General features: G+C 41.0%; 1 protein-coding gene across 3 annotated transcripts; it reads left to right on the top strand.

Annotated features, from left to right (window-relative positions):
• Positions 1 to 1,786: 1,786 nt before the first annotated feature.
• LOC118781854 (BTB/POZ domain-containing protein 10-like) lies at positions 1,787 to 19,666 on the top strand. Of its 3 annotated transcripts, XM_036534971.1 has the most exons (9): positions 1,787 to 1,918; positions 2,913 to 3,053; positions 11,320 to 11,516; positions 14,557 to 14,863; positions 15,011 to 15,113; positions 16,485 to 16,605; positions 17,134 to 17,331; positions 17,467 to 17,577; positions 18,777 to 19,666. In XM_036534971.1, the coding sequence occupies exons 2-9, from the start codon at positions 2,953 to 2,955 to the stop codon at positions 19,100 to 19,102; spliced, it is 1,464 nt and encodes a 487-aa protein (XP_036390864.1). In that variant the 5' UTR covers positions 1,787 to 1,918; positions 2,913 to 2,952; the 3' UTR covers positions 19,103 to 19,666. The 3 variants fall into 3 exon arrangements, with proteins under 3 accessions (XP_036390864.1, XP_036390866.1, XP_036390863.1); XM_036534973.1 differs by lacking the exon at positions 1,787 to 1,918 and having other exon boundaries at positions 2,964 to 3,015; XM_036534970.1 differs by lacking the exons at positions 1,787 to 1,918; positions 2,913 to 3,053 and adding an exon at positions 7,044 to 7,412.
• The last annotated feature ends 1,984 nt before the right edge of the window (positions 19,667 to 21,650 follow it).

The raw sequence follows: 21,650 nt of genomic DNA, 5'->3' as shown, positions 1-21,650 counted from the left end.
CGCGCACTAAACTATTTTTCCTTGATTGACAGGACATCAAGATGTTTATCAGAAGTTTGGTCAAAATTGTTTTAATAATTATCGTCTGTATTTTATACTATTCCTCGCAGTCCCAAGGAAAACCATTGAGGTATGCCAAATTCCAGTTTATATATCTGTATATTCCTATTATATTAGGTTAATAACAGGGTGCTGATAATACTCATGCATTTATGTAAACTATGTTAGAATGGTACGTTATCAGAAAGATTCAGTGTACTCAATAGGCATGCGAACATCTGATTTATTTTATTATGTCAGTACTTACATACTTTATTTTAAGTCTGAAATTTCTGTTGCATTTCACAGGAAAAGGTCTGTAAGCGAAGTTCAGTTAATGCACAACCTGGGGGAGCGCAAAAACGTGCAAGAGAGACAGGACTGGCTACAGATGAAACTAAAGGATCTCCACACAGCTTCGCTCAGACAGGCGGAGAGGGGAGAAAGAGTCCGAACTCGGAGGCTTCTTCCCGAAGATTTGCCAGGACTGGGGGAGTTGACCCCAGACGAAGTCGAATTTATTTTGAATCTTCTGGAAGGGCTTCTAAGCTCACACTAAAATGGAACTTTCATGTTTTGTAGCCTATCATAATCGGTACACGTTGGGAAACGTCATGACCGATGGCATTTGTTTCTCTGTGTGTATATATCGCAGTTCACAACTGCGATGCATTATTTATTTAAAATTTTAAGACGCCAACGCTATCATGAACCATATGCACCTTGTTACACTGTGGATATTACTATTTAAATGATCTCTTCTGAAATATATTGATTTTGGACCATCTACAGAACAAATGTATTATACATATAGGACCAAAATAGGTGACGCCAACCACCGTGTTATTACGGTTTTTGTGTGTCAACGACGATCTTGGATGTTTAAAAGAATGTAAATTGTTTATTTTGTAATATATACATGTGCCATATCATTTATATAGTTTATGCGGTATATATTTTATTACGGTATTGGGAACCGCATGTGAACCTTTTTTACTTTAATTATTGTTGGAACATGTAACCTGCATAGCAAGGAAATCAAATTAAAGCCTTTTTGTACTTTGCTTTTGATGGTCAGTAAATTCAACCTCTTGTTAGCTATTATTATTAGTGGGCTAGGCTAGTAGTAGGCTAAAACTATGCCATGAGATTTGAACACCGAATCGTTTTGTCAGCGATTAAATTTCATAATAAACCATAGATATAACAGCATACTTTTGGTGAAAGTCTTTTGTTATCCTGTTGACAAGCTTTGAATTTAATGCCAAATTGTCAACCATTCATATGACAATTTCATGAACAGGCTACCACAAATCTGACGTCTCTCTGGAAAGGAAATAAATCGTAATTGGCTACATTTCATTCAAAGCTGACAAATTCCCTCTTGTAGCTTAGATTAAATATGAATAAAACATTTTCAGCTTTCAAAAAAGCCGAGTTACGTACAAATCAAAACTTGCACATTGTACACGTGCACGTTGCAAAAAACTCAAACCCCTAGGCTACAAATGATGATGAGTATAAAAATCATACCCGTGGAGGTTATGCAAAAATGTATCAAAGATATGGTTGGCTCTGAAAAGTTCAGGCGCACATGATGTTTACTGTGGAGAGCCAATCATGTTCGGAATGTCTTTGCATCCTGTTTGTGAACTTGTTTGCGATTGGTCATCTCAGTAGAGTTTTATACAGTTCCTACGGTAACAAGAAAAATCTCGCGAGGTTTTATGTCACGTGAAAGCGGTAGTTGGGGCTGTCGATATAAGTGGATACGGGAAATGAAGTGGTAGTGTTTGTTGTATTAGTACGTTTTGTATTTGCTAACAGTTGTTGGGCTTTGTACTACACCCACATGGCAGTTGATCTCGATCTTTAAAAGGTAAGAAAAGGATTTGTTTTATTTAGCGTTCTTCTAAAAGGTAGGTAATAGTTGTGCCCTGAATGCTGCCATCTTGGTAAATCAATGTTATCTACCTTACGAGTTATGTGACTACGATTTGCTAACGTTACAGCTAACTTTAGCCGTTTGTCAGTTGTCTACATTGGGATTGTCTAAATGTTAACTACAGCTGGCAATTTTACTTGACGGTTTTCTGCTTGCGAAAATGTTTGATATACTTATTTATGGTAGCAGGTTAACATGCTAACTACTTAATTAGCCAGCTACCAACGAGACCATTTGGCATTTAGATGGCTAACGTTATCTGTAGCTGGCAAGCAGGGTATACCGACCTAGCAACGAGGTATCTAGCCCAATCTAGACTAATTTTGATGTCGTACTTGGCTTTCTTCCTAATAGTGATTTTCAACGAGAGCGGTTCTTCCTTTTGTTAGTTAGTTTGAGCTTTATTTTGCTGCTTGGTTAGCTACTCTTGTGATAGCGAAACCACGTTAGGACGACAATTGGAAATATTAGCTAGCAGTTAACTATCTGAAGAAGACACCTAAACACAATGTTATGTTAAGCGTTGTTATAACGTTATTGGAGCGTTGTTTGGCTCTCAGCTATCAGCTATAATATACATAACGTTATAACATTTGTTAAAACTGATTACAGGTCGAGCTAGCTAATGTTAGGTGGTGAAATTGTGAAATGTACATCTTTGTGTTATTACTGGTAGGTCACGTCAATGTAGGCAACAAACCCAGTGATTTTGTGTGTAGCCAAGATTGTTAGCCATCTAGACCTAACTCCCTTCCCTGACGTCAGGAACATCTGTGCTGCAGCCCTGTTACACACGATGCAGTGGGACGGAAGGTTAAGTGCTAACTCGCTGGCCATCGATACTTTCCGATAATTAAGAAGGTTATACGTCCAATTAGGAGTTTATAAGTATATAAGTTCTTCACACTGTTTTCGTTTTCATTGTTAGGTAATGAGTGCTGAAGAACCTGCATCTCATTACATTTGTGATGGCAGCATGTCCACATTCATACGACAGCAACTCCAGCGATACAGAGAACTGGGACCGAAAGGTAATCAGTAGGCCTCGCAAGCTCTGGAAACATTCAGGGTGAGTGACAGGTACTTGAGTTGTCATCATGGAATAAAAGTGGAAGCATAGCATCTCAATGATGTACCTACTAGCTGCAGTGTTTTACAGCTAAAAGCGATGTCTGAAACGCTATACCTGATATTAGCAATATTCCTGAACCCGTTGCTACTTGAATCCAAATAAGGATGAGATTTGTTCACGTAGTGTTGATCCTAAACATTTTCTAAAAGCTGTGTGACACCGTGGTCTAATAAATAGATTGTGTAATGATGTAGAAGGCTATTTTTTCTCTGCATGGTGTAGAGTGTTCTGCTTTAGTACGATTTCCTTTGTCCCTCTTCAAGGGAAGCTGGTCTGTTGAAATGTGCCTGGAGGTTTCTTGGGCTTTGTTTGAATTGTGTGTTGCATCCCATGAGATATTTTGGGAGGGAAAATATACAGAAATTGGCTTGGTTATACTCTGCCAAACCTGTCACAAACTTTTACCGCCCATGCATTTTGGTTATACTGTGAGCATATTGTGGACAGTAAAAACAGACTTTCATAATGTATGCCTCTGTGTTGGAGGTAGAATGTTAGACAAGGAAACTGCTTTTGATAGTGCATGTGAAGTAAAGTGATATTTGATATTGTTTGAATCCCAGTTCATTGAATCATTTTCTCTATTGGTAGATCATTTCATTCAAGGGTAATGTATGTTATAAAATTGTTTTATGGTGGCATCTTTAAAGTGGGACATAGATCTCCAGGGATTACACACAAATATGAATGTATTAACTACATTTTACTTTTATTTGCTTTGTATATGCCCCCTATCCAAGGCAATTAACATATCTTGTATTTCTGGCATAGTCATTACACAACTGGCTACAGGTAGCTCAGGTGATGTATGTTGCCCAAAGGTACAACAGTGTCCTTTAGGTATTAAACCCTGCAACCTTCTGGGTTCAAACTCAGCTCTTTAATCCCTGCTGGCTACAGTGCTCTTCCGCCTATATGTAGATTACAAAGGATAACAAAGTGGCGTGAACTTTATATATTCTGAACCTGCTTGTGGCTCTAAACACAATCAAAATCAATCATTTTTCACCTTCTTATGAACTGTTACAAGATGGTGTTATTTTTGTTTGAGGAAAATGAGGGAGCGTGTGTGGGGTGTTGTGTATAGTTGAAGTTAGCAGGCTTTTGAATTTTGCCCCTTGGATTTACTGTTTCAGTTCTGTATAATGTCAAACCAAATTAGGAATTTGCTTGACCCTGCTCCCTTCCCACCACTCATTCTGAACAACCTCATATCATCCCATCCTCCTCCACCTTCTTTTTAACACATAGTCTTTGGGGTAAGATTTTGAAAGATAATGAGCTTTAATTTGCTATGAATAATGATAGTCTATGGACATGCTTTTTATGTATATAATAACTAAATAAATATTTTTTTTTAAACTTTTTCCTAACATTTACAAACTTGCAGAATTGTCTTGGAGTTATGGGAGGGAAAGGTGCCATAATGTGGTTCTCAACAGATGGTCTGTGAGACTGACTCTTCTAACCCTTTCTCAGGTGGATTAACCTTGTACTGCCCCACTAAAGAAATCCTTTCCTGTTGTCTAGCAGGCTCTTGTCATTTAGTCTGTACCGTGTGATTCCCATCTGTCTGACAGTCCTATTAGACTTGTCCAAAAGAGTTTGTGGATGGATGATACACAAATACTACTTATTGTCAGTTTCTGGGTTATTAAATCTGTCATGTTTTAGGCACTGGTACAGTGCCTAGCATTGATGTTTTCTAGTATTGAAATGCTCAAGGATGCAGAATACTGAGCTGCATTTGTGAAGCATGCACATTTTAAATATACTTCCTTCTTTTATACTCTAAATAAGTGTGACACTTTCTGAGGCCCTTCTTTTTCTGGTGGGGAAAGGATGTCTCTCTGAATGGGAAGAGGGTCATCTGGCAGGGTTGCAGCTGTGAAAGAATTTTGTGTAATTGTCTATTGCCAATCCCTATATTTTGAGTCAGGGCCTGTGCTTCCCTGTCAGTATACTGTGTAGCACCATCTTGGTCATGAAATTTATCCCCAGTTTTTCAACCACCAAAGCCTCTTCCATGCACTATTGTAGTCCCCCCCCATACTGGAGGGCCAGATATTGTATGTGGTGGGATGCTTATGGAGTGGATTACTTGACTGAGAGGCATGTTTAAGTATGTAGGCTGCTTTCTATAAATGTTAACAATGTGAGTATCTCTTATAAATGGGACTTTAGTCACATTTTAAACAAATGTTTTTGGTGCATATGTTGATGCCTGGAAATCTGAGGTTGAACCCTGCTTAGTTTAAATCAGTGAGGAGTTTCATCATTGTTTAATAGTTTCCAATTTTTGTTTGATAGACCTATGTCAGAAGGAAGTTTCTTAGCAGCTGCTGTGTGGAGCCCTGTTTAACGAATTGAAAAATGTAATTGGTAACATTAAAGGTAGCTTGGGTGCAGGGTGTTGCCCAAAGTAAACCTGTGCATTTTATCTGTCAAAAACGGAACAATCATGAGCATGTGAAGAACTTAATGAGAGGACAAATCATTAGCCTGTATAACAGTCTATATTTATAATGCATTAAATTTTCATTTGTCCCTCCATCATGTTGTTCATAAAGTTTTGTGCTTTTCTGGGTGGATTGGCTCAAAGTAAGAAGCAAACTCCTGTTATTGGTTAGCTGGGGAGGAGGAGTTCTCAAGCCCTGGAGAGGCATGGCAGCCTTGTGTACAAACACTGGATAGAAACTATATGACATTACTTTCATACCTTGGCCATGCTGTCTGACCATACCAGTCCTCAACAGTCTTGGTTTCACATATTCTTTTTCATTCCCTAGAGACAATACACTGTTGGTATTGTTCTCCAGATCCTCAGTGTGAACGTGGAAATACTCACTTGTTCTTAAGTGCTCTCTGTGTCACACATATTTTCTGAAACTTTAGAAAATACCATAAACAAGGTTTATAGGGTTTATAAGAGCTTTGTTTTTTCACATGAGAACCCCATATTTTGAGCCTTAATATTTGTAGCAATGATAGTTATCATTTTTGAGTAACGGGCTTTGATAGAACAAAACGTGAGCTGAATTGGTGATGCTTTTGTTTGTATTAATAAACTACTATTCCAACTTTGTTAGAAAGTAGGTGTTTTCCCATATAAATCGCATTGTGTGAGGGTAAATGAGTAACGACCTAGGCTTATAAGATATCATTCGTAGTCCTGACCGTATTATTTTATTGTGCCTCTGTGAAACCAGTTTGTAAATTGATTATCAACTTAGAACAATTTTCACCACGGCTGATTAGCCAGCTGGTTTTCCAGATTTCCATTACTGAAATGAAAGTTCACGATTGATTGACAGTCGAGTATTTTATAATCGTCCGCGTGGCCAGTAGGATGCACATAATAGGTCGATATTTGTCATTCCTAGAAATTAATCCGGGTCAGTAAATAAAAATCTGAAGCCTTCACTATTGGTAACTTAGCTGCATGGCTATTAACGCACGCACGATATAGAAATTTAGAAAACCTGAATATGCCGCCTTTAAATATCGTCGTAAATTTTGCTATTACCAGAGTTTACTTTTAACTCGCATGAACAAAAAAAGGCAGCTGCATATCATACGAACCTATTATTGTTGTCGGAAGAAAGAAACACGTAAACAGTCCATCAGTTTTATGGAAACGGTTTTGTCCGATCACTGTTACTTCCTGTTGAGTACAATGAGAATGGGTGGCCGTGTTTTTATTGTTTAATCGGCAACCGCTAAGAAACATCCGTGTCTATGCGCACGAAAGGAATGGCTAAACAGTTACGACTTTGGCAAAGGACCAAAATATGCGGGCTGTCTCGTGGCGTTCCCTTCTCGTTTTCTCTTGATCACTGTCGCAAGATGATGCCTCTGCAAGCAGCCGGCAGTCGAGGTGAATGGCGCGTCCGGCCTCTGGAGAGCAGTTTGCAAGGGACTGAGGGCGTCGGTCTACGTCAGCAGGGCTGCACTCCGCGCGTCTGAGTCAGTGCCGTGGATTAAAACGCGCCCAGCCATTCAGTCCCCCGGGTTTCACCGCATGAACTGAATGGCTCTCCTTGCGTCTCTTACCTTTTGTTTCCTTGTCTGACTGCGATCGAGAGACGGCTGTGGAAATGGGATGCGATGCCGAGAGCACCCAGCTAGGATGTTAACGGGAGGCCCCGAATTATGCTGAACTTTGAAAGTAATGCCCAAGGATGCTAAACCGGCTGGCAAGGCTTCATTGTTCGGAGGAGCCCAAGTCATTTGTGCTTTTATTCCTCAGCTCGTATCGTGTTGCTTTGTCTCTAATTTGCCACGCGAGTCAGACGGGTACGTGATACGTCCTCGGCTTTGTCTGTAATTCTCGCCGTTTGAGCGATTGCGTTCTCGATGCATGTGACAAATTTCTGTGTTGTAAGAAAGGTTTGGCTGAAATTTCTGCAAATAGTCCTGAATGTGAAAGTTGACTGAGAAGTGTAAAGCATGCAATGCAATTGGGAGGGGGGTGTAGTTATTTTTTTCCTCTTGGGAGGGCTTGTCTTGTTTCAGAGGGGCTGGGGCTGGGGCTGCTGCCACAGTGTAGGGATTGTGCCACTGAAGATTCACCTCAGCCTCTTGCTTTGCATTTGTTCAACTGCAGCATAGTGGTGTCAGGACTGTGAAATATCAATTTAATCTTTTCTCAAAGAGATGAGACTATTTCACTGCTTAACTAATTTTCTTTACATATGAAAAAATGAAATGCAGAAAAAATATATAGCGAGGTCAGTGTTTTCAATGTCATCCCTTTAGAAGCTTGTTAAGACTCACAAGCATTAAGGGGGCCATCCAAAATGGCATGCTCTGCAGCTGTGTAGGGATGAACCAGCCATTGGTTCATTCAGTCATCATGGGGGTGTCTCCAGGCTGCGTCCTTAGCATTTTAGCGTTTTATGAATGGATGGCTGTATCTCTAGGGGAACATCACAGCTGCTGGTACGCTGTACATTTTAAAAAGTCAAGTCTGCACCTCTGCTACAAAGTGTCTGGATGTGTGCTTTGCAAAAACAAGGTAAATAGGAAAGTGGTTCTGTGCCTTTTGGCATCCTTTGTTTCCCCAGACCCTGCTTTTCTGCAGGTATGTAGCAGCAGGGACTTAGTAGCGTCATTCAGGGTGACTGGGTCTGTGTGAGCAGAGCTCTACAGCAGCCTGAGTCCTCATTCACGCCATCCCAGCTCTGCCTCATCAAACATTGCTGATGTGCACTAATGGGAACTGATAGTGTAGTAAGCCCACAAAGTTACTGCTGGCTCTCAGGCTTGTGGTGTTGAAATGTTGGCTTGTGGCACATTGCTTCATGTAGGTTTCAATCATGTAGAAGTGACAGGTTACGCAAAGGAAAAAAAAAAACATTTCCTTCTCTCATCCTTTTACTGATGTAATGTAATCATTTGAGACTTGGATGCTCATCATCTGCAAACTTGTCGCTCCTGATGTGCTGATGTTGCTGAGGGTGGGTGCTTTGTGGCTATTGGATTACAGAGGATAAGGAACACAGGACTGCAGCACAGAAGACTGTGACCTGCGGCTTGTGGTAACACCTGGGGGTGCACAACCTGAAACTGAAACTAAATCCTGAAAACTGGGTTGACCCATGAATCACTTGCAGTGGTTTCATTCACTTAAAAATACTGAACAGATGTTGATGAAAACCATAATCAGACCAGGTGATAAAACACATTCATCTGCATTTTTACAGCTTTTGTTCTTGTTCATCTAGGCTACATCTGCTAGCAGAAGGAGCATGTCTAAAGAAAGACTGAAACAAACATCGTATTTACTTTGTGTAAAGACATTTTTTTTCAACATCACAAATGTGGCTTTGTCCAAAGAGTGCTGGCTTTTCTTCTCTAAAATGCCCTTATAATGGTGAGGGGTCTGTCAAATTCATAGCAGCTACAATATTTCACAGTCACAGTTTTTGTAATTTTGGGGTTCACAGTATAAATTTCACAGTGTGGAAAAAAATGCAGCTGCCATGAATTAATTTGCACTAATTACTTGAATGGGTATTTGCATTCCTTTTATTCATTTTTAATTGTGTTATGCACACAAGTATATTATTCAGTACTACTTGGAAATTCAGAAAGCAAAGCACAGTAATAACAGTAGTTGTGACTAGATGATCATGGTTATTTAGGACAATTAACAAACGTATGAAATTTGGAGGTCTGTCTGACATGTGTATCCAGTACCTTTTAATGTGTATTTTGAACTATTTTTTCACCTGCTAGCAGGTGACTTAGAATCTTAAACATATAATAAGTTGTGTGATTGAGGCTAGCAATTTTCAGATTCTCTAGAACCAAAACTCAGACCCAGTTGCAAGAACAGCTAGAATATCTACTAGCTGTTAGCAAGTATTAGCTAGCTATGAGAGAGATTTCATGCTGAGTGTCACCACTTGGTGAGACTGGCTTGACCATTCTTTTTAGAACCAGTCATCCAAAATGTTGCAGTGCTGGTCTCCCATATGCTTCAGTTCTTTAGGGTGCTTGTTCTGGCCCAGGCCCAGGTTTCAGTGGGCTGTCACTGCCTACAATGACCAGAGTCCATGGCGGCAAATAAAATCAGCTTCATTCCACTTGGGAAGGGTGGAGTTTGTCAGCCAGGCTCCCATCATGCCACCTCCTAGGCAATGTCTAGCAGCTCTTAAGCCGTCAATAGAGATGTACCCATTTTCCAAGGTTCATTCTTTCTGCCGTGGTGAAATATTGCCCTTGGCTGCAAACAAGTGTGTTGTAGTTGTATTTGTCATACTTCAGCTCCTTTGCACCAGTGTTGTAGATAGGCAAGCTTAATGTAGTAAAATGTGAATCCTTGAAGAGGGGAAAATACTGAAACTGTGACAGTGCTCATTGAGGAGTAGCTGGTCATGCATATAAATCACTTCCAAGCACTGACCGAAACCCTCTTCATTTAGAGTTTGAATAAAAAAATAGTTTACGATTTGTCTGTAAACTACATTTTATGGTTACTACTTTATTCCATTGCCCGTTTCATGATTGTCATGGCCAGGAGTTTCGTAAGGCCCTGATTAGGATATTGCTGCTGTGGGTACTCATTGATTTGCATGTAGCTTGTAATTAGAGCTGAGAACTGAGCTTTAGGTTGGTACAGTGATGAGAAACAGTCCTACATGGAGTAGTGCTTTAACCCTAACAAGATAAGTGCTGCCCTGGATCACTTAATAAGATTCAACTTATCATTGCCATTTGGAGCTGTCAAATGCCTAGCCCTGTAAAATAAAAAAATAAAAATTGTTTCAGTCATTTCTAATTGGTTTAGATTGAATTCTCTTCCCAGTGAAATTACTGTTTTTCTTCCAAGAATTTCAATAAGATCTGTTGTATCTGCTGAATGGAAATTATGAACCTGTCACTAAGGGCTGTAACTGAAGTGGGGATTGAAGGGTGTACCTGTGAATGGAACAGATTTGGCAGGGGAATAAAATGGACGTCATTCTGGATGCTATAACAGAGGCAGTTATTCTTAGCTCAGTCTGTTCCATCACTCTCTCTGTGCTAATAAAAAGCACTTCCTACTGAAGGAGTGTGTGGAATGAAAAGCAGCACAAAGTTCACTTTGTAGAGTCACTGCCAAGGTTTTCAAAGGCATTGATGCCTTTAAAGGTTTTGTTTTTAATGTTGAGGTTCACTTCTGTATGTGGGTTTCCAGTCAGACGTTAATGAGTCCTCGGCTACAGACTGTATTATATTCTTGCTTAAGACAATTATTGTCAAATTTATAATATCTTTAGTGTGTAACCTTTTATAATGTGAGAGAAATGGTGCCTTGATTAAAAAAAGACTTGGGCAAATCACACAGGGAGCTTTTGAGATTCTGAGGTTTTATATCTCTTCAGTGGGTGGCTCCTTCCTTTAAAACCTTGCTTGACTTATTAAAGTCTCCTTTATTTAATATGTTATTTTTACTATAGACCTGTCTGTATATTTAGGCCTTAAGCAGGGTTCTTTTGCAGAACTCGCACAGCAAAATGAACTCTGGACTCTCCAAATGTAGACATGAAGGAATAGCACTGTATATCCTTTTATATCCTGCTCAGCAATGATATGATATCCCTTGTCCTTGCCATAGAGGGGGTCAGTTGAGTTATCTGCAGTTATAGACTCCAGAAGTGTACGTCACACTCACTTGTTCCTCCACACCCATGTGCATGTGATTCACTGTCTCCAGTTCCCTGTGGCGTGCCTGTCACCTGGAGTCGGACTCAGTGAAGATGAGCCTGCATGGTACCTCCGGAGGCTGTGACCGCTCCAGAGACCATCGCCGCTCCAGCGACCGCTCTCGCGACTCATCTCATGAGCGGAGTGATGGCCAGCTCACCCCCTGCATCAGGAATGTCACCTCGCCCACACGGCAGCACAACATCGGTGAGTAAGCACCTGTCTGGTCATCTGCTCTGATCATATGAATGCCAGTTACTGCTCCAGTGCTGCTGGTGACTTCCAGCACCCTGGCACACTACCTGAGCAGTCATGTAGGATCACTGATTATGCAATGCTCTGCAGATACTAATTAGGTCAGTGGCTGTGCTGAGAGTGCATGTCCAGATACCACTAGGTAGTATGGATGCACTCCGGAGTCCTACCAAAAATACTTAAAATAAGAAGACACAGTGGTGTGGCAATTCTTGCAATGGAGTATAATCCCGTCCAGGCGGCGTACATGCCTGCTGTCCTTTAAACTAGCCCTAATTATGAAGCAACAGCAAATCATTAAGAGGTGTAGGCAATTACACGGCAATCAATAAAGCTACAATTCCAGCTTTTGATGGCATAGTTTTTCTCTCATAGCGATTTGCCCTGGATTTGTCATAACTTACCCTACTTTCATAACATCCACACTGTGTGACCATAGCAAAGTATAGTAATGCACTGTATTATTCTTAAAGTTCACAAGCTTTATATAGCAAAATGTCAAAGTGGCATTTAGATCTGATTACTCTCAGGCTTAAGACTAAATATAACACCCTTTTCTTGCTGTCACAACTTGTCAAGTAATCATTTTGAAACGTTAGTTATGGTCTTTAGAATAGTAATTTAAGTGGTTGATTTTATCCGAGTGGCAATAGTTTGCAGAGGGGGAGTGGCCCCTGTGGCTTCTACCTATAGGAGAGAGCTTGGGACACATAATGGAATTGTAACTGATTGGTTTATTAGTGTTAATATATGGTAATTACTGATATAAATCATGTATATTGAATAATAATCTAATGACTGAATGCAATATTTATCTGTTTTCCAGTTATTCCAAATGAATGCAACCACAGACATAGGCTGAATTTGGTATGCTTTTAATGAAGAGATTCTGTTAGAAGCAGTAACATGAAGCAGTGCACTATCAACGTAGAGCTGGTCAGTCTTTCCAATTTTTATGAAGTTATTCATGCACACAGCAAAGCTAATTCTAGTGCAGGTGCTAATTCTAGTGCAGGTGCAAATACAAGCTGAGTATGAAGTTTGGATGTGCACACATGTAGGGAAAACGTAGGGAGCTGCTCTGCCACTGAACATAATGGTTGTGTAAACAAATCTGCACTCCACACGCACTGCTTATGCATGGCCTGTTCATGTCGTATACTCCTGATTTGAAATGGGGGTTAAGAGACAAGTGAAAACACATGTGCAACTAGTTTTGCTTATGCAGTGAAATTTCTCAGATTAGTAGCATGGGATTTCTGATATGAAGCCTTCAGAATGATGTGAGCCCACACTGAAGATTCACAAAAAGCCTACAGGATTCATTACAGTGAAGTTTTGGTTTAATCCCTGCTCTGAATAGGGACCTTCCCTGCCATAGGCACAGTCAATTGAAGGGCCTCTTAAAGTGTGACTACAGTTCAGAGGTTTACAGGTGACCTTGTTTGGCTGCTGTGACTAAGTGAATAAACATCAGAATTACCATAACTGAATATCCTTTCTGCTAAAGCTTTATTTGCTATATATGATATGGCAGCCCCTCTGCAGTGATATAACGTCTCTTTCAGAATGTTGTAATATAGCCTGTACATCTGTCAGAGCAAAATGTAGAACTGATACATAACTGAAATAACTAAATTGCTGAAATCTCATTTGAAAAGTCACTTGACATTGTGCCAGTTTGAAAACAGGTGGGTGTGATGACATGTGTACTACTCTCTATTGGTGTCAGCTTGTGGGCTGTGTGTAGGCAGGCCAAACACAGCTTTGACCCCCTTTTGCTAGTGGGTATGTGTTTTCTGTTGGTGGCAACATTCACAACACGTGAGCGAAGAAAATAACTGCATTCTCTACAGTGTATTCAACATCCACTGAGACAGCTGGCTTGTGGCACACTATTTCCTTAGGTTTGTGAAAGTTTGTGAAAGGAAATCTCCTGAGAGTAGCGGTGCAAAAAGGATTTTTGCTCGCAGTGTCTTAAGGTAGTCTGAAATGGATCCCTTTGTAGCACTTGGTGGCGGCTTGATGAACCTGACGTCACACACTCACAGAACAAATCATCTGGTAAGCAGCTTGCACTCAGGTTGTGTTGCTTAACGATTTCAGAAGCGTCAACAGGGATAAGTACTAGCTTATGACCGATGAAGACTGCGACAGCTCAATGATCTGATGAGGAGGACCTCACCCTCATCAGAGGGTATTTAGGCAGAGGGTGAAACCCAACTGAAGTCCCAGGTAGACACATTAATAACAAAAGTGTAGGGCAGAACAGGGGTTTCCTGTATGTGCGAAGAAGTACCTGAGTAGGATTATAAGAGGACAATTTACCGGCAGTATGCTGCCAGCAACAGGTAAGCACAGAACGCCTTGGAGCTTGCTTCCAAATTTCAATGCATTATTTTACTCGGGTATGTTGAATAGATTGGCAATACTAGCTTGTATGTTAAATTAGCTAAATGGGTTGTGATCTCCCTATGAAAGACATCTATACATTCCTGTTCTATAGCGTATTCCTGTGTTGTCCTGTAAAGGAGACGTACGGGAAAGCAGTATTAGCATGACAGTACTAAAGACCTTCAAAAGGTCATCCAAGTTGTTTCCCTTTTCTAGATCTGGTGGAAAGGCTTTAGTTATGATGTCTGTCATTCGTCACATGGGTGTGTTGTAGGTATGTGTGTGAAAATAGTGTAAAATGGCTATACACAGGGTTTTTGTATTACATTGTATGGATCAGTCCCTCATACATGATTAACAGACTTTTTCATACAAAATGTACATTGAAAAGATGCTGCTTTATTGTTGAGTGAATTCAAAGCTGCTCTGGATGTAACGTACATTGTAGGGGTTAAAATGTCAATGGTGAACAGAGGCAGAAGACCTTTTGTGTTGTACACTCCCTCACTTGTAAGTCCCTTTGGATAAAGGCATCTGTCAAATGAATAAATGTAATGTAATGTAAATGTTTTTGTCTCCCGTGTCCTGTGGCTCCCAGATCGTGAGCGGGACCCCAGCGCCTCATCGCGGCCCAGCAGCCCCCGGCTCCAGAGGGCCTCTCCCAACAGCTCCAGCAGCAGCGGTGTGATGAGCAGCCGCACCAGCAGCCTGTCCAGCAGCGAAGGCACCTGCAAGGGCCTGACCTCTGGCCTGGGCACTGGAGAGATGGTGTACATCTACGACACTGCCAAAGAGGGAGCCCGCAGTATGAGGACCCCTGAGAGGGTCACACTCATTGTGGACAACACGCGCTTTGTGGTGGACCCCTCCATCTTCACAGCGCAGCCCAATACCATGCTGGGCAGGTATGGCCCAAAACACTTTTAATTTTAAAGAATGCATGTGTATACTATGGAAAAATAGTATTACGTAACTGCGTGGATCTGATGTGGGGATGGATGTGGATGTGATTTGAATGGAGGGTTCTTCTTAGGAAGACTGGTTTCTTGCAGAATGTTTGGGTCTGGAAGGGAGCACAATTTTACACGCCCTAATGAGAAGGGGGAGTTTGAGGTCGCCGAGGGAATCAGCTCCACTGTGTTCAGAGCTATTTTGGTAAGGGTGCTACTTAAATTACTTTTAGGCAAGGTGATGTGACACTAATAATTGATTTCTGTTTATTAGTGTCTTCACTAGGTTTATTGGTATCCAATGAGAAAATGTATTTTGTTATAATGTATAAGATAAGACTATTAAAGATAAGACTATTAAAGTCTCTTTTCAAAGCTAGTACAGATGTCAGTGGTGTGTGTTGGTGTTTTGATGAGTAGACCACAAGTTTGATTTTTTTTTTTTAAGTACTAGAAGAACACATAATTAGAATGAAAAGCCGTTCCCGATCAATGTGCGATTCTCTAAATTATTTTCTAGTGTTAATATTGTGTATTTACATCAAACGTGCATTGAAGCAGAAGTGAAATTCCTGCTTATCAAATGAACGTCCATCAATGGCAATGCAGGTAGTGGGGTTTTTATAAGCATTATGTAGTTGTTGGAGTTGAGTCATATTTTGTAGAACAGCGTCACTGCCTGATTCAAGTGTTTGTGCATGAATTGTTTTTACATCATAGTTGATTGACATGCCAGATGCTGATTAATATTTTATAAATTCTTCATGTTGCATTAAAACTGTTTTTGCCCAGGGTTGATACTCCTTTGGGTATATACATCTGTTCACCAGCATAGCATGTTGCGTCTTGTGAAAATAGTGTAATGCTCTGCAGATAATCTGTACAGCGTTATGTAACACAGATTTAGCAGGATCAGCTATTAATACTGTACAACATGCCCCGGCTTTCATTTCTGCTTCAATGTACACCATCATGCCACAGTAGTCCCCTTGAGACACAGAGCAGGAGAATAACAAGGTAACCGTCTTTGTGCTTCTGCGGCTGTTTTGCGTGTGCATCTGTGCGGCAGATTTGGTGTGCTTTCGTGGTGTCATTGAGAATGTGCCAAGCTTTTGATTGGTGGTGTGGTGCCTGTGCATCTGTGTCTTCGCTGAGGAGGAAAAAGGTGGATTAGATTAATATTTAAAAGCGTGATGTAAGTGCTTCTGTGGTCGAGTCAAGTCAGGCTTTTCCCACATGTGACTGCAGTGAATCAATGCAAATGGCTTTAAGCTAGAGATGTGAAAGGACAGGAGTGACGAACATAACCACAGGACAGTGAGCATCAGGGTTTGCCGTGGCAACAACAAAGCAGCCATTTTAAAATGGAATCCTGTGAATAGAAAGCGTCACCTTTTTTTTTTTCTTTTTTTCAAAGAATTGAACAATCTGCAGTTACTAGCTGTAAACAGATCTGTGCACTTAGCAGGGGAAATCTTCAGCGACGCTGATGTTTGCTTGCAGGGAGAGGGTTTGTGAGTAACGCTGTCTCAGTAATGGCTGCCTCTTTGTTTTCGGTGCAACTCGTCGCTGGCAGGATTACTACAAATCTGGGATAATCCGTTGCCCCGATGGAATCTCCATTCCGGAGCTGAGAGAGGCATGTGACTATCTCTGCATCTCCTTTGACTACAGCACCATTAAGTGCAGAGACCTCAGTAAGTATGCTGTTTTCTTCTTTCTACCTAATAGATCTTAGATCCTTTGCTCCTTTGCATGCACTAACTGATAGTTTACTGCAATTTAAGAATGCATTGAGCGGTTTGTCAAACCTGGAAGATGGTATCTGTGGCCCTGAGTAAAAATAAAATGTAAGTGGAGTGGTTTGATAAACCAAGCAATTAGATACCATTAAATTGATTTATAGGGGCTGTTGGCTTTGCATGTGCTGTATATAGAAAAACTGTGTCAACAAAACAACAGAAGGTGGAATTCATTTCAGTCTCTTGTTAGAATAATTTGTTCCATATTCCTATAATTTGTGTGTGCATACATGCATGCATTTGTGTGTGTTACTCAACGTATGTGATGTGTATGTTTGTACCATGTATATCCAGGGTATATTGCCTCTGTTTGAGAACAGTCCCAGGTGCTCTGTAAACATGTGCGTCTGTTGGAGAGATGCGGTGTCCTGCCGTGGCCATTGTGGAAACACTGACCTGTTGTGTGGTCACTCCTACATGCAGGTGCACTCATGCATGAGCTCTCGAACGATGGGGCGCGCCGACAGTTCGAGTTCTACCTGGAGGAGATGATTCTGCCGCTGATGGTGGCCAGCGCGCAGAGCGGGGAGCGCGAGTGTCACATCGTGGTGCTGACGGACGACGACGTGGTGGACTGGGACGAGGAGTACCCGCCGCAGATGGGGGAGGAGTACTCCCAGAGTGAGTGCACACCCTCCAGCCATTTCATTTGCTTGATGACCAGGCTCACTTGCTGAAGTATTTCACATCTCAACTCGGAATGCTGTTTTTGTACCATGCAACAGGAGTTGAAAAATTTTATTCCTTCCATTTCAGTAATATACAGTACGAAGCTGTACAGGTTCTTCAAGTACATTGAGAATCGGGATGTTGCCAAATCGGTTTTAAAGGAGAGAGGACTGAAGAAAATACGATTAGGCATTGAAGGTGAGACACCTTTGTTGTGATGTATATGTTTTTTTTTAAATCATGCAGTCTACTTGAATACACCATTAAATACACAAATGTTTCATATTTTTCTAGTGTTATTAGTATTAAAATGTGTATTAGTATACACTGTAATTTAATTTTGAACTTTTTCTCATATAAAATATTTGTTGTCTATATACTGGTTTGGGCCAGTATTGGTGTGATGATTTATGTATCATCAAGGTTATTGCATGATGCACCAACAGTCTACTGGGTCATTGTGTGTTTAAGTGTGAATGACAGAACTTTGGCAAGATGTGAATCAGTTAAGTGTCAAGTGTTTATTTAACCACATGGGAAGTGAGACTCAAAGGACAAACTAGGTAAATCTTAAGCTCACCATCACAACTTGACTTTCTTATTTTAAGTTTTCAAGAAGTAAAATACCACAAACTCAAAGAAAAAAAATCTTTGTCATTTACGTTTGTCTAACTCAGAAATGCACTTTAATCAATGTTGTTCACTATAGCAAATCTGCCCTGAAACAGCAGGATTTGTTAAAACAGTTGACACAAACACTGAAACAGATGTGCTTTGCAGAACTGCAAAAACACCTGCAAATGCAGTAATATTTTCAGAAAAAAATCAAATGCTTGCATCAAAATAATACTTTTGTAATCATATAAACCGCTAATATCAGCCTTGTACAATATGTAAAATACAAAGTATATGGTGTTAACTATAAAATGTTCAGTATATTTCAAATGGTTTCCTTCTCGCTCTGTTGGGATATTGTGTAATGCACCATTACCTGCAGAGCTCAGCACATGCATCAAAGTAAAACTGCACACAAGACACTTGCCTCTGCTGTAAATGGTAGAAAAAAACAAATTGAAAGAAAAAAATATTCAACATCCATTCTTGTATAACAGTCAGACCACTTAAATCTCAAATTTATACAGTTGCCATCAGTGCATTGTTATTGAAAATGTAGGATCTCATATGATGTGAAAGCTGTGTTATCCTTGTGCATCCTTGTTTATGGTATTGCAGTTTTTTTGCTCCTCCCCATTATTTGGGGTATTAATGGTATTTGCTGTATTAATGAGTTTCTTTGGTAGGAATTTGATTTATTTTCCTGTCGTGATTCATCGATTTTTCAAAACTGAACCAATCTCTGCACTTTTCATAACCCCCCTACTGTCACCCTCCTGCAGGTTACCCCACGTACAAAGAGAAGGTGAAGAGGCGCCCGGGTGGGCGTCCCGAGGTCATCTACAACTACGTGCAGCGGCCTTTCATCCGCATGTCCTGGGAAAAGGAGGAGGGCAAGAGCCGGCACGTGGACTTCCAGTGCGTCAAGAGCAAGTCCATCACCAACCTGGCGGCGGCTGCCGCGGACATTCCTCAGGACCAGCTGGTGGTCATGCACCCGGGGCCCCAGGTGGACGAGCTGGACATCCTCCCCAGCCACCCGCCACCTGGCAACAGCTACAGCAGCACCAACGAGCCAGACCCTGATGCCCCCTCGCCAGCTGTGTGAGAGCAGCAACCTGCCTGGTCGCACAGCATGCTACAGCCAGGGGCAAGAGCGGCGCAGGAACCGTGATGCCTTGGCCCCTCCTCCACAGCCTTACAGCCTCCAGGACCTGAGGAATGCAGGGCAAAGGACACTAGAAGGTGCAAACCTTGTCTTTTTTGCTGTTTTCTACTTGACCAAAGGATTTATTTTCTATCAGGTGTTTGGAGATGTGCTTGAGCACTTCTTTTTTTGAAATTGGGTGATATGTTGTTATTGTTCCCTGTTTGAGTTTGGGATTTTGTATTGTGTTTGCCTTCTCCCTGTACTGGTGTGATATGGCAGGTGGAGACAGTAACCATAGAAACAGAGCACTTGTGGAGCCTGTCTGAGATACAAGGCCCCAGGTTACAGGCTCTTTATTACCATTCACTTCTACTTCACTCAATGTCCCTCCTAGCCTTATTTGTGACACATAGTGGGAATGGGGCATCACCAGCCTGGCCTGTCAGTTTGATGCTATGTTTTTCACTAGCCAGGGCTATTCAGCAGGTCGTGGATAGTTCCTGTGGTCAGGATACTTTTGTTCACAGCTTGGAAATAAAAGTGTAATAAAAGTCAGCATTGTCTGGTGTTGTGTGCACTTAATGCTGTGGTATTTCCATCATGCACCCGCTAAGAGTATGAGTGCTGCATCTCCCTTTCTACCTGATCACCCTCTTTAACATCAGGATTCTCTGGACTGATTAGTGTGTGCAAAGACAGTATTGTTCTTGGATCCCATTAACAGACAAAGCAGGTGCCCGTTCACAGCTTGACCAAAGCGAGTCTGAAATGACCTGAGTGATTCCAGGCCAGGTTGCCTGGAAGCAGAACCAACCTGACAACTGGTGGTTTTCCATTTTGTGTCACTTGGCTCAGTTACCTATAGCCACCAGTGCGCCACAATATTTGGGAGGTATCCTTTGGTATCTTGGGAGTGGGTGTGTGGGCTGTTCATTTAGATATCCTATTTTGAGGGGGCTCAGCATAGCGGCAGTGTTTGGGAACCTGTGTGATCTCAGTATGTCTCCTCATGGGCAGTAGGCCATGCAGACCACACAAGCAACACTGTATCCTAGCAACTCTTAATAAGATCATCTTGGTCTCAGTACATCCTTGTATCCTCAGACATCCAGCAGATTCATCATTGCAGGTAAAAGACACATGCCTCTTTGCAGACTCTTATGTAGCACAGTCCCCAGTTTCAACAGTTCTACCTATTGGCTAGGATCAGATGTGTTTAGTGAGGTAACATAAAACCCCACAGCTAAGTTCCCTCCCTTTTTAATGACTCCTGAAGATGCCCAGAAAATGGATGACATTGCCAACAAATATAATCACAAATGCTCTTCCTAACTCTGTTACTGCTCTGGGTTTACCTGTTTAACTACAATGTAGAATGGGAATAAAAGATGTCACAATTTGTTGTGGGAGATAGAGAAGGCTGCCATTGTGTCTGAGTAAATATTCAAAACCGTATTTATACCATCCACAACTTTATGAAATTGGGTGGTAGAGTAGCATAGTGGTTAAGAACCAGGACTTGTAACCAAAAGGTTGCCAGTTCAATTCCCTTCTTGGGCACTGCTGCTGTACCCTTAAGCAAGGTATTTAACCCACAATTGCCTCAGTAAATGTCTATATATATGGATAACATTATTTTAAAAAAATGTAACTGTAACTGCATTTAGCAGACGTAAGTGGTACAAAATGCATTCTAAAATTTTACTGTTTGTTTAAAGGATGACTAGAACTCTTTGAGTCTCAGTTGTCAAAGTTACCATATTTACCTGCATTAAAATATGCATTGTTATGTTGATGACTTCAGGAAATATGAAAAATTACAATTTTCAGGTTCAGATCCTAGCTGGGGCACCAACCTGAATAGCTTCAAAAAATATTCTGTTGCGTACATTAGGTAGAATTTCAGTGGATGTTAAATGAGACAGGTATGACTTCTGTTGCCTCCAATTTCATAGTTACAATCATAAGCTTTATATGAATGATCTATCAGTAGGTCAGCGGTGCCTTCTTCCCACCTCTCATGGCTGCCAGCAGTCCACCACAGGATGGCAACAAAGTACAAAAATACCTCAACTCTTTATATCAACCAATAGGAATCTCCGGAACAAAGACTGATGTAACTAATGAATTATATAGGGGATAAACTGCTTATTATATTCTAAATGATTAACAATAGTAATGAGTTTAATTGAATGCATATAGTGTTATGTCTGAATTAATTGGAGCCTTCATTCTTCAAATGACTCAAATGTAACAACTTGATACTGCACTTTGATGCTTCTCATGTATCCTAACATATCAGCTGCAATTTGCCTGCAAAAAACGAACATTCAGGACTTTACTGCACCTGCAACCATTCATTTTAATGTTTGTTTGCAAACCTGCACCAAAGTGTGTACCACTTCATATTAATCCTAAAGGTGCTTCCTGTCCCTTTTCTCTGGAGCCATTCCTGATTAGACTCAGAATGTACAGAATATGAATAAGGTGCAAACACCAGAACAAT

Source organism: Megalops cyprinoides, chromosome 8, assembly GCF_013368585.1.
Source record: "Megalops cyprinoides isolate fMegCyp1 chromosome 8, fMegCyp1.pri, whole genome shotgun sequence".
NCBI classification, from domain to species: Eukaryota; Metazoa; Chordata; class Actinopteri; order Elopiformes; family Megalopidae; genus Megalops; species Megalops cyprinoides.
The sequence above is the reverse complement of the archived record's forward strand: the minus strand, read 5'-3'. Positions and strand labels throughout refer to the sequence as shown.

What these genes read in the sequence shown, in the direction of transcription:
- LOC118781854 (XM_036534970.1), top strand. Translation starts at nt 7,288, where the DNA reads ATGCCCAAGGATGCTAAACCGGCTGGCAAGGCTTCATTGTTCGGAGGA. An exon ending in CACACGGCAGCACAACATCG is followed by an intron (nt 11,517 to 14,556) that starts GTGAGTAAGCAC and finishes TGTGGCTCCCAG; the next exon opens with ATCGTGAGCGGGACCCCAGC. An exon ending in GGGGGAGGAGTACTCCCAGA is followed by an intron (nt 17,332 to 17,466) that starts GTGAGTGCACAC and finishes CTTCCATTTCAG; the next exon opens with TAATATACAGTACGAAGCTG.